General features: G+C 40.0%; 1 protein-coding gene across 1 annotated transcript in view; it reads left to right on the forward strand.

The window, feature by feature from the left end:
• Nucleotides 1-17259, forward strand: part of camkk1a (calcium/calmodulin-dependent protein kinase kinase 1, alpha a) — a 107341-nt gene that overhangs the window by 64950 nt on the left and 25132 nt on the right. The window contains exons 5-10 of the mRNA XM_034098650.1: nucleotides 935-986; nucleotides 1819-1952; nucleotides 10642-10678; nucleotides 11043-11064; nucleotides 12977-13065; nucleotides 16782-16981. Of these exons, the coding sequence (XP_033954541.1) occupies nucleotides 935-986; nucleotides 1819-1952; nucleotides 10642-10678; nucleotides 11043-11064; nucleotides 12977-13065; nucleotides 16782-16981 (534 nt within the window). The remainder of the gene's footprint in view (nucleotides 1-934; nucleotides 987-1818; nucleotides 1953-10641; nucleotides 10679-11042; nucleotides 11065-12976; nucleotides 13066-16781; nucleotides 16982-17259) is intronic.

A 17259-nucleotide genomic window follows, 5' to 3' on the forward strand; every position in this document is an offset into this window, starting at 1 on the left:
GTTTTGGTGGGGTTGCCAGCACTTTGCCCCACTTGTGATGTTGCCGCACACATTGAATACAAAAAGACTCTGAGCATGCGCAGTGTCGTTTTTACAGCTCCCATTCATTTTGACAGCGAGAGAGGGGCTAGATCGGGGCTTGCCCCAAATCGCTCTACACGGCTCAATATGCACACTGTAGACACTAATTAGAAGAACGCAGACTAAAACAGCAATTTACAGATGAATTCGATGACTAAACATGATCTTAAAATATATTTTAAGATATTTATTTTTTGCATATTTTTGGAATTATTATTATTAAGTGCGTTTTGGTTAGGGATAAGGTACTGTCGGACTAGCAGAATAGTGGGTTATCAGAAAAATCCTTAGTTAATCTCCCTGACATTCTGATAACATGGAATTACTTTAGAGAAATGTCTCTAAAAGGAAGTGTTTTCTTCTTTTGCATAACCAATTCCTTGTTATAAGACATCATTATGTCGTTGAGTGTGCTTCCTGCCACACACACGCACACTCACCGTTTTCCTTTATACATGCTCTTTTGCATAAAAGACATTCAGTTGCCTCTGACCTTTAAAAAGCATAATAAGACGGTTAGTGAATCCATTTACTTCAAATACTTACCTAACAAACCTTCAAAGTGTTACCTTTAACTTTTTTCCCATTTCCATCTACATTTCCATTGCCCAACTAAAAGTGTAATCTATTTTATTTATTGGTAAACCTGCTTTAGTTTAATTTAAGAATATATATCACTTAATAATAATAATAATTCCTTATATTTATTATAGCGCTTTTCCAGATGCTCAAAGCGCTTCACAAATACACATTACACATACATGCAATGGTCATGTACTTGATTAAAGGTTTTACTCTTTATACTACCGGCATGTAAACCGTCTGTGATCAAACTCATTCTCTACTTTCCTAGGCCATGAAGCTGGTTTCCAAGAAGAAGTTAATTAAGCAGTGTGGTTTTCCACGTAAGTCCTATTCTATTCTTCTTGACACATACATGACATTTAAAAGCAGATTGAGATAATACAAATGTTATAGATCGCCGATAATATACATGTCGTGGGAAAAATAAGTCATAATTTAAAGGGGAAATGGTTTTGAACCTGGGCCCCTTTGAAGCATCAAGATTGTGTTAGACCTGAACTCGGTAACACTTTATTTAAAAGGGGACACATATACATTTTGGTTTCTTGAGTGGCTACCAACCCAGAAACTGTGAAATATTTCAACCCAGACAGTTTTTTGTTGCCAGCTTAGTTACGAAAACATGGATTCTACGAGCCAATTAGATTTGGCTCCCCTTACAATGTCACATGCAGTCTCATTCAACTGTTTAGTCTCCCATACTAGTGTCTTCAAACAAGGCTTCAAAACAACCTTTTTTAAAGTTGTGACATATTTTTCTTGCAAGCTAATTAGAGAAAACTAGGCTTTTTCCAAAGGGAGTCTTAAAGAGACAGGCACTGAAACAGAGCTTTTCGGACAGCTATGAGAACAAAATATGAAAACATGTAAATATTTCCTAGTAGAAACCCAAAATACAAGCATAAACCTGAAAATGAGCATAAGATGTCTACTTAAAATCTTGTTTTGAATACTTCAACAGCTTTATTATCCCTATTAGCAAAAGGGGTTGCTGCCTCCAGGGGGATTATAAGACTAAAACCTAAATCCTAACTAACATAGCAGTGAAGACAATTTTAGTTACTATAGATAATCATGTTATATGATTGCTCCTGTCAAGATAATCATTATCAAATTAATGATATTGTGTGTGGTTTTTGTGGTGGTCTCCAGGTCGCCCACCCCCAAGAGGACCCAAGGCGGCTCAAGGAGAGCAGCCCAAAATCTTAGGACCCCTGGAGAGGGTCTACCAAGAGATCGCCATCCTCAAAAAACTGGACCATGTCAACATTGTGAAGCTGGTGGAGGTGAGAGAGTCTCTTCTCATTTGCTTCAGAAACCAACCAACGCATCAGTGTTATTGATATGAGACTTATACCTCATTCACACCAACGCAACTCCGGTTCAAGCTCCGTGCTAGAGCTTTTCAGGTTCAGAACCGGTTCTTCGGTTTAGCTCCGGCTCTTTTCACACCGGCCAGAGTCCGACTGGTGCTACGTCATTGCGTCATCGTTTGCGTCATGACGTAACCGTTTGCGTGCCTGCTTCATAAAGCCAAACCGCGCGGAAACCCCTCACAGCTCACACCTACCACAACAACAATGGCCGATAGTGTTGAAGTGCTACTCGTTTTGCTCTGTCGAAACTAAATGGAAGAAATGGGATGACTTTACTACCAACTTTACAGTCGTTACATGCTACATTCAAAACTGCTTTGCAATCATAATCATCAACTTCAACGACGATTCCGATTCCCCCTGCCCCCGCCTCGACGTAAGCATGACGTATGTGGTGCTTTTGCTCTGGCCGGACACCTTTTTGGTGCTTGAAACTAACCGAATTCCGGAGCTAAGAGGCTGCTCCGCTGCGGTGTGAACAGGAAAACCCGGTGCTTTTCAAGCTCCAGCTCCGAACCGGCCCTGAAACACCGTTGGTGTGAATGAGGTACTGGGGAGCATTAGAGACATCTGGCACTGAGGTTACAGATTACAACCAATTGAAATGGTCAAATTATGTATATTTGGTTCGTTTTTATTGTCATTGTTACTTATTCAAAAAACCTTGAATGAACCTCCTTTGGGGTTCTCTTAGGGTTAGCAGTTGTAGACATGCTAGCAGAAAAGCATTGTAAATTTGTCCCTTGGTCCACCACTTTTGTCCAAACTGAAATATCTCAAAAACGATTGGATTGGATTGCAAAAGCTCTGCATAAGAAAATATTAAACTGGTGTGTTTCAGCAAATGCAGTAGGGGGTTGCATTTGTAGTATGTATAACAAATTATAATTAAAATGACATTTAAAGCATAGGCTTAGCAGAGTAAACCTCCTTTCACCTTTTTAAATTACAAAAATATACACATGAGGAAAATATTTAAAGGTCCCATAGTGTCAGAGGTAAGACTGGTATGTATTATTTATTATAATTCAAAGAAAGAACTAAAATATATCAACATGTATAATTCAAGAACAATTATGAATGACTATCTGTCTTTATCTCTATGCCCTTTGGTTGTGTCTTTTGTCATGGCAGGAAGTGACATTAAGCAAGCCAACAACCTGAGATTCAAATTGCAAGCATGCATTGTTAAACTAAACTGAAAATGGCTATCTTGCTGATAGACAAGGCAGAATTTCAGAAAATGTGCTTATTTAAAGTGCTGAAGGCATTTTGTGTTTATTTATGCTATACAACATTTCTAGGGGTATTAAGGGGTGCTGAATCCAAATCTGCTGTATATGAAGCTCAAAAATTTCCCAGAATGCCTCAAAATTGAGAAATCCAACATGGCCGCCACCGCCAAGCTGAAATCTATTTGAGTACATTACTTTTTGACTAAACAAGGTACAAACTAGAATCAAATGTGTTTTTATATGTTTTCACACATGGGGAATTTAATATACTGTCCTGATTTTAGATCAAATGTGAATAATCAGCTTGAAATCATACATGTATAGTGAAAAAGGTGGTCATTAGTGATAAATAAGTTGTCAGACTCAACCAGGGCTTGCTTAGAAAGTGTATTAATACAATTTTTATTTGGCCACCAAACCATAACGTAAACATGACGCGATTAGGCCTACAGTGGAGCAACAGTACCGTCAACAAAGCCCTATAGATGCTTTTATTTGCTCCAATACAGTAAGAACATGGGTGGCATTGGAATTTTCAACTCAATAAGAATACAAATCATACTGAAATGGTAAAAACCTCATTCAAGTATCTCATAAAACACCACCATATATCAATGATTACAAAATAATAATAATAATAATAATAATAATAATAATGTAAAAAATATATTAAAACAACAAATAAACCCAAATTATAGCTCTCAGGCTCAATGTGTTAAGGCAATGAAGAAGAAGGAGTGGGCCTGTTCACACTGCCTTTTTTACATCAAACCCTATGGGAAATTGCCAAAAGGCAGGCACTTTTAAAAAGCAGCGTCTTCTTCAGTGTTCCGGCAGGTGTTGTCATGTTTCCTGCTGTTGCATGCCTCTATACATTCCATGTGACTCTTTCTGAATATAATATAATATAATAGACAGATCATGACCAGTACAAGTACAGGTACATTGGAATACACGTTACAGTTATCCTTACACTTATTGTGTTCCTTTGTTACTTTTTTTCTCAGTTATAGGTTCACAATTATCCGGTTATGGTTTCAACAATCTGTTAACCACAAACAGTCAGCAGTATGCAGTCTGGCAGGCTGATATGCTCAACCAGTCTATCATATGTTTACGATCTTGTACACATTGATCAGCTAATCCTCTACACATACCTGCAGCTGCAGCGTTGGCTGAGGCATCCCTTGGTACACCCACATGAAGTGAACTCCCTGCAGGCTTTAGGCATAGGTGGCAAAGACAGTAGCCGTGGCACTAACTGACCTTCCTTGTGCATCCATCCCATTTCATCCACGGAAGATCAGGATGTGGCAGGTGAGCTTGGTTCCAGATTGTCGATTGATCGTGTAAACGCATGATATGAAACTTCACTGCATCTGAGATTGGTGGCAGAGTCTCTTGTGGACGACCTTTGCAAAACAACTTAACTCTTGCTTTGTTGCATGTATCAACCTCTGGCACACCATACATCTTACAGATACATTTATCTGTTGATGTTACAATACCTTCTGTGAGAGGGCCCTTCACAAGGCCAGTAAGATCGGTGTGATGTTGCTCGAACACCTGCCAGGCTGTTTTCTTTCCGTGACCGCTGAACTGAGACACACTATCACAGCCAGTGATGGCATGGAAGGCAAGGAGTGTGTCCACTTGATCATCAGATAATAACTTGCGAATGTCATGTACTGGAAAATACTTTGGGTCCTTTGATGTCCCGGCTTTAATGTAGAGATGGGTACATCCGATTCTGTCATGTTGTGCTAAAAATAGAAGAAGCACGTCTGTGTCACGCATTGACACAACTATTGTGTTCATTGGAGCCTGGATGCAGTGCAAAATCAGACGTGTATCAGCCTCCTCGTGGTCAGCCCTTAAAGAGGAGACATCAAGATCTGGATCTGATGACTTGACAGTGGTTGCTTCAACAAACCCACCCGATATTACAACCACAGGCTCATCTTCTGGGCTGTGTTCTATCAGACGGTTTGAGAGTAGTCGAGCGAGATCTGCTTTGTTCTCTTCCAGTGCCATGAAGCTTGACCAGTCTGCTGGAAGTGGAACGGAGTCATTAACGATTTCTCTGTGTACTGGTCGGTGACGCTGTTTACGTTTCCTCCTTGTGCCCGTTTTGATGGATTTGTCACGGTACCGGTCAAAGACTACATCAACCCTCTGGTACTTCTCTCCCATCTTCAACACCGTCTCAGCAAACTTGTTGGCATAGTCGCCAAATGTTGTAGTGTCAGGCGGCTTCCCAAGTGCCATTACAAGTGCTTGGCCATCAATAGCCAGGCAGCTGGGTTCCTGAAGGGGCACATCTGCAGGCGTTTGGACATGTTTTGTCAGTATATTTGCTAAAACAGACTTGTTGGTGGAATGTAGACTGTCGTTAGTTGCGGCCAGAGATGGCGGGATGGGCATGAGTTCATGCTGGAGGACATTTTCCAGGTCTACCTTACGACCTGCTCTGTAAGCTGTGACTAGCCTTTGTAGAATCTGCCTGTCCACTTTGATGGTGTTTTGCTTGTTCTTGGAAAGTTGCACAACTTCATACAAAGAAGCAAATGTCTTGGCTTTGTTCTTTGGAATGGGTGACTTCAGTCCCAAGTGCTGGTCACTAGCTGGAGGTTCACACAGACGTTTGTCCACAAACACTCATTTGTGCCTGTCCAAGGTGTTCTGCACCAAGCAGAGATTCAAGAATCTCCGGTGTGACCACTTCCTTGTTGATTATGTTCTTGAGTGTGTCCTCACCATCTTGAAACACACAGTGCTCTTTCAATGATACACATATTTTGCTTTCATCCCTGTCGTCTCTCTCCATTCTACTCTTTGTGCACTGTGTGTGTGTACTCATCGTCTTCATCATCTGTTGTCAGCTATGACTATTCTCAGATTATACGACAATGTCCATCTACTGAGGGATGTTGCTATCCTGGTGATGCCCACTAAACCACCACTCTTTTTTCCTGTAGCGTTTAGCCACTCGGTACTTTGATCCGCTGAACCTGATTGAAGCGTCGATCACTGCGTTTCACCAAGAAGTTGCCTTTCTGAAACTCGAGGAGGATTTCTGGTGGGAGAGCAGACATCTCAGCCAGGTACACAGTACCCCATCTGGCGTTGTTTATATGAACGTACCTGAAGAAGGGCAGCATACGTTTGAAAGCATAACAGGTGGAGATCCCACAATCCATCACGTTGGGCTCTTATGAAGCAGAGTACGATGCTGACCATAGTCATGTAGTCCCACCAGAATGCGGCATTCGGGTCATCAACTGCAAGCGATGCAGCAAACTCTTTCATGGGCTGCTGGAATCTGTAGTCAGTTTGTCGACCATCTGCGCGATGTGGTCAGCATCTACGGATTGGCAGAGATCTGAGAGTTCAGCTCTCAGTGTAACATCAACCTCATCCAGATATGTGTAAAGCCGTGGGAGCAGTAGCTGCCAAAGAGCCTGTAGGGTAAGTGTGTGGGTCCTTATGGCACGTGCATACCCCTTTCCTGCCATGACATGCTGAGCAGCATTTGCTCCCATTAGATCACACTTGACCCATAGCTCGCTCAGGCCAGAATCAACCATGTGTTGTCCTATCACACCCAGGAAGTTCATGGCAATGTGAAGGCCTCCAAGGCAAGGGATAAGCACGTCCTTGTATTCTTCTACTGACCACTTTAGTTCTAGCAACTTCGGATAAAGTGCCTCGCCCACTGTCAGAATGACATGCTGTTGTTCCATTGATTTGGAGATATGAAGCACTCGCTTGACAACTGTGTTCAGTGTATCGAGTTCAGATGCAGGAGCCTGGATGATAGGTAGGTAGCCTACTGTAGTTTTCTCTGGGTTGACTGTGCTTGCCTTTTGATTGTACAATATCCAGGAAGGCATTGGCTTTTTAGATGTCCTGGACATGAAGAAGGCCATGTCTGTAGCTTGTGCTTTCTGTGCTGCAGGACATTGTTCAGATGACTGTGAAACAGTCTTCTGCTAATACACCGCTGAATGGGCGCTCTGTGATTCCTCTTTTTGGTTTGTTTTGTTGCTTTTGTGGGTGGGGGGGCAATAGTGGGGAAGGCAAAGGTTCCGTCACAGCACATTTGAAACATTTAACCTCAAAACCATATACAACGTAAGTAAAAGTAGCCTGATAATAATAATAATAGCTGAGTAATTATTCATAGTTAAAAACTACTATTTTTGCAATATATATGAGATCTAAGCAGTTTATTCACATTACATCTCAAATCTGAATATGACATCAGATTGCCCATGTAGGAGAACTTACAAAAGCACATTTAATTCAAGTTTGTACCTTGTTTAGTCTGATAATAATGTTGACATCCACAACAGGCTTGCTTAAGGTCGGGATTATCCTTTAGCCCTGTGTCTTCAGATAACCTTTCTTGCTGTGTACCCTGACTTCACATTTGTGTCCTTCCAACAGGAGTCATTTGGGGGGGCTCTTGGGAAAAAAGGTTGGGAACCACTGCTCCAGCACACCTACAGTTTTCCCTCTGTCAGTGTTGCGATTTTTGGGGAAAAACAGTCATTTAGATAGATTATCATAACAGCCAATACTCTCCAACGTGTGTCGGGTTGAGGACTCTAGAAGATGGATAGACTTTCATACAGAGGCGGCTGTTTATGAAAGATGATTTTCAAGACGTGACTCGAGATGCCCGCCGCTCCCTTGCGATATCATCGGAGTGATTTTCCATCTTGGGCAGATGGCGGGGGCGTCGTGGTCGGGAGTCAAGCTCAGGGACCCAGTCGGGAGGAGAGCTGTCTGGCTTGCTCGGGTGTAGAGAGTGCCAGAAATATAATCGTTGTACCTTCTCTTGATTAGTAAAGCTGAAGACAGACGGCAAAGGGTAACAAGTCTGCTTCTCTCCTCTCCTTCTTTCCCGTTTCATTTATTAAACTGGGCTGTGCTAGGGTCACGATCACATTCATTTCTGGTTTCCAACTGAGACTGCAGTCGGGTCCATCTAATTATGAATATACTTTTAAAAACATGATAGGCAATACCAAGTGGAACAAATTAAAGCTAATATAGTCATTTGTTGAAGATGGTGTGGAAAGAGCGACCACCTCATTGTTAAAGTCCAAGCCTCACTTTGTGTAATTTCTCCATAAATCAAGATGCCCTTTTAATAAATCCTAGGCGCTGCATTTATCAACAGCTACAAATGAGACGCCGGGCTACTAATGGTTTGCACTTTGTAACAGCTCACACACTGTAAGCATGTTGTCCTTTTACTCAGGACAGAGGAAACATAAGAGTGTTTATTTAAGTGTATAAGACCGTGTGAGCAAACATGGTGAATGACTGATCATACTGACTTTCGTTGCTTTACAGAAACATTTCCTGCTCTTGTTTTTCAATACTCTGTGTCCTTGGACGGTGTTTACCTTCACTGTGGTAATTTAAATTCACCAGCGTGTTGTGTTTAATCTGAACACCGAGCACTTTAAGGATTTTTTTTTTAAATCCTGTCACATTTCATTTACTGTGGCCTTGTTTTTTACTGCAGTAAGCCCTGAACACCTATGGAAAGTGCCAGCACAATAATGGCTGGAGTGGGTTGTGGGTGGTTAAAACATGTATCTTTGACAGTATAAGACAGTTATGTAATGCCATAAATCATAGAAATGTAAAAGAATAATTTATTTTTATATTACAAATATTAAGGGGAATATTGAGTCTTTATATACTTGTATGTTGATAAGGTATACTTTACTTTATATTGTTCCCATGATTGATACCAAAATTGGAGGGCTTCACATGATAATATTACGATAATGCTACTGACACTTTTACAACCTGTATTTACAACCTCTCTTGTCCTCTCCTCTGTGTTTTGTGTACAGTTCTTGGTGTCCAAAGAAAATAATTTGTTCAATGAAAAAACAAAAAATCCTTTCTGATGAATTATGTAAATGTGGTGATTTAAAAACAGACAGAAATATGCCTTTCAAACCACCTGGAGGGCATTGCGGCTCAGAAGGTCAAACTGATGCTCCAGATGGACTGTGTGCCCCGGGGCATTGTGGGATCAGAGAGCAATAACCCTGTAGAACTATGCGCCATCTACTCCAGTGGGATGGCCTGTTTTTCATTAACCCGGTTTAGGCTGGATTATTAACTGGTTTGTTTTAATCCCATTTGAAAAACACTCCACTAACTCACAATATTAACTCGCAGGATGTACTCGTTTTACATTGCACTCCTATATCATAGTTGGACATACAATGGACCAACATGTCCTCCTACCTTAAGAACAATGTGACATATGTGATTGTTGGAGAGTACCAGCGACAGACGCTCCTGGTTTAATTTAAACACATGATTTATCTGAAAATTGGAACAAAATGTGTTGGTAAGCAGTGGCAGTTCTAGACCAATTCTACTTGGGGGGGCATGCTTGGGACTGTTATATTATCAGAGGGGTACGTTTAATGTGGGACAAAAAGACAAAACGGAGTATTCCAGATGTCAACGTTTTTGTTCAGCGTGAATTATAAAATAAAATAATTAATATTTGTTTCAGTAACAGCATTTGAGACAGTAACTTTATGACATTTTTTATTAAATGACATTTTTGAAAGCAGAATATATTAAAGTTAAATGTGGCTCTAGTTACAGCACATTCTTTGCTTCAACACAATCACCATTGGTTTTATCATAGACTTTTCTTTCTGAGTGAGCCAAAGGGGGGTCCTAGCTCAGTGTTATAGGGGCACTGGCCCCTGCTGGTAAGGTTAAGGAAACATAATGTGTTGGGTAGATTTCGAGATATTGCATTTTTACTTCAAACGTTCTTCTTTTTCATCAAAGCGTGGGACCTCAATTACCCCTAACACAACTTGGGTTACTCAGGAGATGTGTAGTCCTCAGATCCAATGAACACTTTAATTCATCAAATGTCACACTGTTCCCTCTGGAGCCACAAAAGGCTTTGTACAAACTGTTTTCACAAAAGGTTAAACTCTGGAGTTTTGTGTCAAAATCAAATGTTCTTCAATAGAAGATCTGCAGATATTGAACAAAGAGCCAGAGGGTTGACAATTACAGAGTTTGAAATGACATCTCCATACCAATGTCCTCACTTTTGAGAACTTCAAACTGCTATCATGAGAACAAATAACAGTTTAAAATATATTTTTTCAAACTTCTTATAAAAGTTTCAAAGGCGATATCATCACGATTCCCTCATTACTTTTCATAGTCCCTGGTAAGAAATACAATACTTTTGAATGTGTCCAACAGAATGCAGATTTTTATATTGTCCACACTCGAATGTACCTTGAGATTTGTGGTGGAATTTCCCATTGATGATGATAATGTTAATGTTGCAGGTACTGGATGATCCGGCGGAGGACAACCTTCATATGGGTAAGCAGAACTTATTTTATTTTTACCAAATTTTCTTACTCTTTGTTCGGCCTCTCCTCAGCCTTTGGCGCTCGGCACATATGCCACTAACAAGTGTTCATATGACTTATTCATAATTCAGGCCATCTCCTGCTTCCTTCCACACCACCCCAGGCCTCACACATTATGCAGAAATCTTCCATCAGCAGTGCCAGGTCACAGTTAGGGTGCCTGTGACACGTCAAACTCTTTATGTGCTTAAAGTGGCACACTCGTAATAATAGTGATGCTGGGGTGTAAGCAGCGATCAAACTGAGCCAGATGAATTAATAAATTGTTTAATCTTACATGTTCTTATTTCTTCTTCTCTCTCTTTTTCTGACAGTGTTTGAGCTGATGCCGAAAGGGTGAGTATGTCCTTTTTTTTCCTTTTTTAATAATTGAAGGCTCCTGCTCCTCTGCCTTCACCTCCTCATTTCTTCATCCCTCCATCCCTGCCCTTCAATACCCGAGCTGACACAGCGCGGGTGTTTGTTCCATCCCAGACTTCAAAGGGGTTCATAATGTTCTTAGTTCTCTACAGTTATTACCAGTGGCAGTAATCCGTCTGAATGTTTCACGCCCTAATGCACGGGCTGTTTCTTCCTACACCACAAACCAAAATAGTGATGATCTCTTGATCGGAGGAGGCCCTTTGTTATTTTAAGAGAAGTGGGAGAGGGGAAGCTGGTATAATTTCACACCTGCTCATAAATGAGTTATGCACACCTTTGTTCCGTTTGCTTTTTCATAATGAGAGAAGGTGTTTGCTCTCTTCTTGCCCCTAGGAGAAAGATGACAGACAGCGGAGCGTATTAATACTGATAGTACTAAATCAATTATTATCACCTTTGCTAACTATTTTTTCTCTCATTTCCATTTTTTAAATATTTTTATATATATATTTTGTATTTTGTGCTATTTTTCCTAAATATTTATTATCACTATTAATCTATCTCTATCTCTTCATCTATAGAGGTATTAACTTATACACATTGTTCCTGTCCTTAAATGGGCATTAGAACTGAACTGCTGATCAATGTACATCCTGAAAATCTGATTATCAAAACAGTTGCTATTAACATATATTGTATATATTGACAACAAATAAAATGATTTCATATGAGATGCAGTTTTGTGGGATACTGCTTTGTATTTTACTTATTCTAATATGGTGCAACTGTCACACAACCTAATTTTCCCTTGGGATATATAAAGTATACTAAGTGATTGATTGGTTATTGATTGATTGATACTTTTATTGCTACTGCTACTTATTCTATTACAATAGTATAAATTAATGCTATGTGAAAGCTGTGTTTGTACAATATTGTATGTATTTCTCCTGGATGACAAATACAACTGCTACTGCTAATAAGCACCTGGCAAAGTATTAAATGAGATTAAATGTTTTTTGATTTGGAATTTAAATCCCCGCTTCAATTATAAGTCAAGCATTTCAGAAACAAGTTTAGTTCAGTCTATAGTGCCAACAATTTTAACAATTGATAAATGTTTCTCCTGAATCCCTAAGAGACAAGTAGTTTTATTTCTATCCTGTGCACTTATCAGAACATGCTAAATAAGTTTTCTATAGTCAGATTTGGGATCAGAGATGTCTTTATCATACATATTGAGTATCAGTGATGTTTGATCAGGAGGACGTTAAAGGAGACCTATCATGCTATATTTTAATAATATATTGTAGGGCCATACCTATATAAGGTATATTTATACGTTTTCTTTTTCAAAATACCAAACAGGTCATGCATTTTAGCCATGCCCCATTTCGCTCTATTTTCCTCTCCTCCACCCCGTCTTTGCATGCGCTGCAGCTGACCACGCCCCCCTGCAAAGGAGGGGGCCGAGTTACGAGCGTCATGTTACCATGCTGTTACCATGCTGTTACCATGCCACGGCAACCTCTCATTCCCCTGATTGGTGGAGAGTTGGCCATATAGGCGGAGCTCCTCGTCACTGACGTCAGACTATTTTCAAATCTGGATCAGTCTGTATCAGATCCGTTGTAGCCCCGTTTTTAGAGATTAGGGTACGGAGGAAAAGAGAGAGGGTTGTGTTTTCTGACACTTGGTGAGTTCCCTGACACACCGGGGACACATGTTCATGTATAAAAGACGTACAAAGGTGCATTTTGCATGATAGGTCCCCTTTAAAGTATGCTTAAATTAAAATGTGTTCACATTGGGGATCATATTCCTGTGCTAATTATTAAAGACTGTCTTTGTATGTGTTTGTTTCCTATCCTGTGTGGATCTGCAGTCCAGTGATGGAGGTTCCCTCAGATACTCCTTTGTCAGAGGAGCAGGCGAGATTATACTTCAGAGATGTCATCCTGGGCATGGAGTACCGTAAGTACCTCAAGCAGAACAAAAAGCTTTTAAAACTGTGAAGCGTTTAAGTGACACGAATACATGCTTTTTAGCTATTTGTCTCTAGTGCCCCACCTAAAGAGCCACATGCGTTATCTAACTACTCTTTACAATGAATGACATGGTAGCATTTTCCTTTTTTAATTTACAAGGACAAAGTGCTTGTGACCCTTTATTCTCATGCTCCTTGGGGGTCTGGCTGCAGATCTGTGCTGTACACGTCATCAGTATTGAGCTTCTGTTGGGTGAAAGCTGTCACCTCATTAGTTGAACAAGATCCATTTCACCAGGCTATGAGCAGGATGATTAGGGATCAATGCTGCCTCTCTCTATAAGCTCTGAGGTGCATCTTGGAAAATAAGCTACAAAGACTCATACTGTAGAGACAACTACAAGCGTATGTAAAATCCATTTACACTTTTGTTATTTTCATACAAAAAAAATACATTTTGCCTCTGGTCCTCCATTACATTACACATTACCTGTGTAGTATATAGTAAGCATTACAGAAAGCGAAAATATCTAAACCCAAATTTAGATTTTGACAAACTATAGGATCAAATGTATTATGGTGTTAAATTATTCTCTGTTGTGCCTTTTCTTGTGTATTTTTGAAACAAATCTTTAAATCAATGCAATTCTGATCTGATAGGGAACTAGTTAAACCTTTTACAACATGCTTTTCCCGCCTCATGCATTACAATTACAATCATCTTTCTCACTGAATGTTACAGGGTTACCATGTTTAGCTTATACTGTAGTAGCCATATTTACCTTCTGTAAGACGGTAAATATGTCACCCAAATAATCTACATTCTAGATATCTGTAGTCATTCCTGAGGACATTGACGCTGGGTATTTTAGGCTTAATTGCATAGGCTTCTAATGAGTCAAGTGCCTCATATTTAAAAAACAAAAACATCCTTAGACGAGAAGGGCCCCACTCATCCAATCAGTGAAGTGTCTGAGGGCTTAGCTGCAGACGGCTGCTAAGTGTTAGCGCTTAGAGACGTATTCATATAATTGTTATGGTCAAAGTGACGATTTATTATCTGCTGTAATTAGTGTGAATGCTGTCACAAGAGCTTCAGCTATAAAACTTATTCTTCAGACTTTTGATATATTTTACACTTTTTGAGATATTTAACTTCATTTGGAGCTTGGTAAAGAAGCCTTCTTCAGATTTTAACATTAGTGTGTATTGTGCAGCTTGTTAAGGCTCAGAGTGCGTGATGTCACACTATGGCCCAGTCCCAAACCACGCCCTACAGCCTACCCTTACACCTCCCCCTCCGTGACGGAGTGAAACTCCGTGGAGTGCCACTCGCAAGCTCAACGAGGCTCCCTCCTGTCAGATGGAGGGAGTAATACAGCGACAAGCTTTGGGACACACTCCCTCTCTCCGGCAGAAACAGGAAATGCCGTAACTGTATGTAACAACGGTTTCAAATCAGCATCTCTTAGACAAAACATTTAAATTAATACCTAAATAAAACTCCAAACATCTTTAATTGTGTTACTTTTTTGTAAAGCCTCTTTTAGTTTTAAACCTGATGTTTATAAGCTTCTTAGTTTTTGCAACGTGTCTGTAAATATACACTACTTTATAATAAAATGCACATATTTACCTTTTTCTAGACTAAACACAGTATGATCCTAAGTTAAAACATATGATGCTATCATGAGGTTAACATCGCAGTTTATCAGTGGATGTTTGCTGGAACTACTTGTTAACAGCTTGTTTCCCTGACGGACACACACAGCGTTGAGGACCCGGCGGTCAGGTAGAGACCGGTCTCCAGTCAGCACCGATGCAGACTCGCTGTTTGAGGGCTTGATAGCCCACTACCCCTCCACACCGCTCCACACTCGTTGGTTTGGAACAGCATTGAATGTGGCCGACACTCCGCGCAGAACGTAGGGGTAGTGTGTGGTTTGGGATTGGGCCCTAGAGTGGAGGAGAGCTTGAAATTTGCCTTACATTTTTCTTTTTAACTGCCATAATTCCCAAACCCTACACTCCTTGTACATCATGTTATGCTTGAATTGTAGGAAAACCTCTAAAATAAGCTAAATTTAACAAAATGCATGAAGTGACAAAAACGTTCAACATCTTTCCATTATAGGCCCATCGTAAATTCAGCCTGATCTTTCGTCAGAGCAGCAGCTGCAAACCTTTAGTAATCTGCCAAAAAATGCCACATTATTTTTCCCGAAAGTACACAAACAGCAGACTCAGACGCTCTTCAGCGGTGCCTGACATTGCTGCATGGCGTTGACATTTTACCGATATCAGCTACCGTTTTTAAACTTATAGTAAGAAATGTAAGAGGTTTATCTCTGATTCAGATCAATGGCAAGGCTCTCCTTTCACTGGAAATCTCCATGGTTTACCTTTGATCCCTGCACACAGGTGTTGATAAGGTTGTCACCATGGTAACCTTTGATCTCTGGGCTTACTCACACAGGTGTTTGATAACGTTGTCACCTCAAACACAAACAGACAGACTGTCTCAGCCTATTATTTTCTGTCTGATGGAGACTTCATACTGACTTCAACATGTTTCCACATATTTATACATTATTGGTGACGTAGGTTTTAGTTCAAACGTTTGCAGTTAAAATATTCTGCTGCTTTTCAAAGTATTTTTACTTTCTTTTCTCTTCTTAATACCACATTCATTCACTACTATTTACATTTAATATCTAACTCCTTCAGCCTACTTTCAGCTGCAGAAACCATTCAACTATTACATTATGCAGTTATTTCAGGACATTGAGGCTATACATTTGTAGTTTATACCTTTTTTAAAACCTCTGCTTTGAAATATTTAGCTTTCTTCACTATTTGTCCTACTCTTCAGTTTAACATTTCACTTTCAAGTTTTAAACAAAGTCATTGCAATGCATTTGAGCTGTAAACATTTTGATTCAAATCATTTCACTTTTCTGCATTTCTCCGCTAAGTTCAGCAACACACTTACTTGGTTTTTGTAGCTAAAAGCAGCTACCATTCAGCTAAAAACATATTCAGCTTTTTCTGCATTTTCAGCTAAATTCAGCAACAAAATGTACACAGTTTACAGCATTCCGCACGTTTATTTCTAGTTATTGACTTATGTCATTTTTATGGTCAAGTGACGATTTATTATCTGCTCTAATTATGACTTATGTCTCATACTTTCTTCTCTTTTCTTTACTACGTTACCTATTATGCAAAATACACTTTTTCATGTATTTTATACATCAACTCTGTGTAAAGAGATTCGGAAAGTTTCAGGAAAAAAAGATTCTCTCTCTTTTTGTCCTGATCCATTTTATATAAAAACCTGTCTGAAAATGAGCTGATCAGATTTTGGCCACTTTATGTTTTTTTTTGCATTGTGTAACAATTAGCCAATACCAACCAAGGTAACACCTTATCGCCTGAATCTCCTCTAGAGCACCATTGTGTTTTTTTAACCAAATATCTTGCAGAGGGGCGTGGCCAGCAGCAGCTCATTAGCATTTAAAGCTACAGACACAGAATCAAAACATGCACCGTTCTGCTTTATGAATCTTGATATATTAATGAAATAAATGTGATTGTAAAGTATCTGTCCATATTGAATACTAATTACAAGGACCATAAATGGCACATTTCTTGGCGCACAAAAGCTCAAAGAATCTGACCGTTAACTTCCTCTTATCCTCAGTGCACTACCAGAAGATTGTCCACAGGGACATCAAGCCCTCTAACTTGCTCCTGGGGGACGACGGCCACGTGAAGATAGCGGATTTTGGGGTCAGCAACCAGTTTGAAGGCAATGATGCCTTACTGTCCAGCACTGCTGGCACTCCTGCATTTATGGCCCCAGAGACCCTTTCAGACGCGCGAAAGAGCTTTAGTGGAAAAGTGAGTGAACTTCATTTATTCATTGTGAGCGTGCCTGAGTTTGAGCTCCCCTGATTACAGGGACCGCAGGTGTCTAAACTTTATGAATATAAAATGAAAATCATTAAACCAAGATGAGCTTTCAGAACTTTGCCGGGCTGCTAATCCAAGGAGCAAATTGTCAGTCTTTTCCCCTGTGTGTGTAAGCTGGTAATAAAGGAGCTGAGAGAAGCACCATCAGCAGAGTCAGGAAATGGAATGATCATTTTTAGATACCTGACATTGACTTGGGAACATTT

The sequence above is a fragment of the Pseudochaenichthys georgianus genome, chromosome 14, assembly GCF_902827115.2.
Source record: "Pseudochaenichthys georgianus chromosome 14, fPseGeo1.2, whole genome shotgun sequence".
NCBI lineage: Eukaryota > Metazoa > Chordata > Actinopteri > Perciformes > Channichthyidae > Pseudochaenichthys > Pseudochaenichthys georgianus.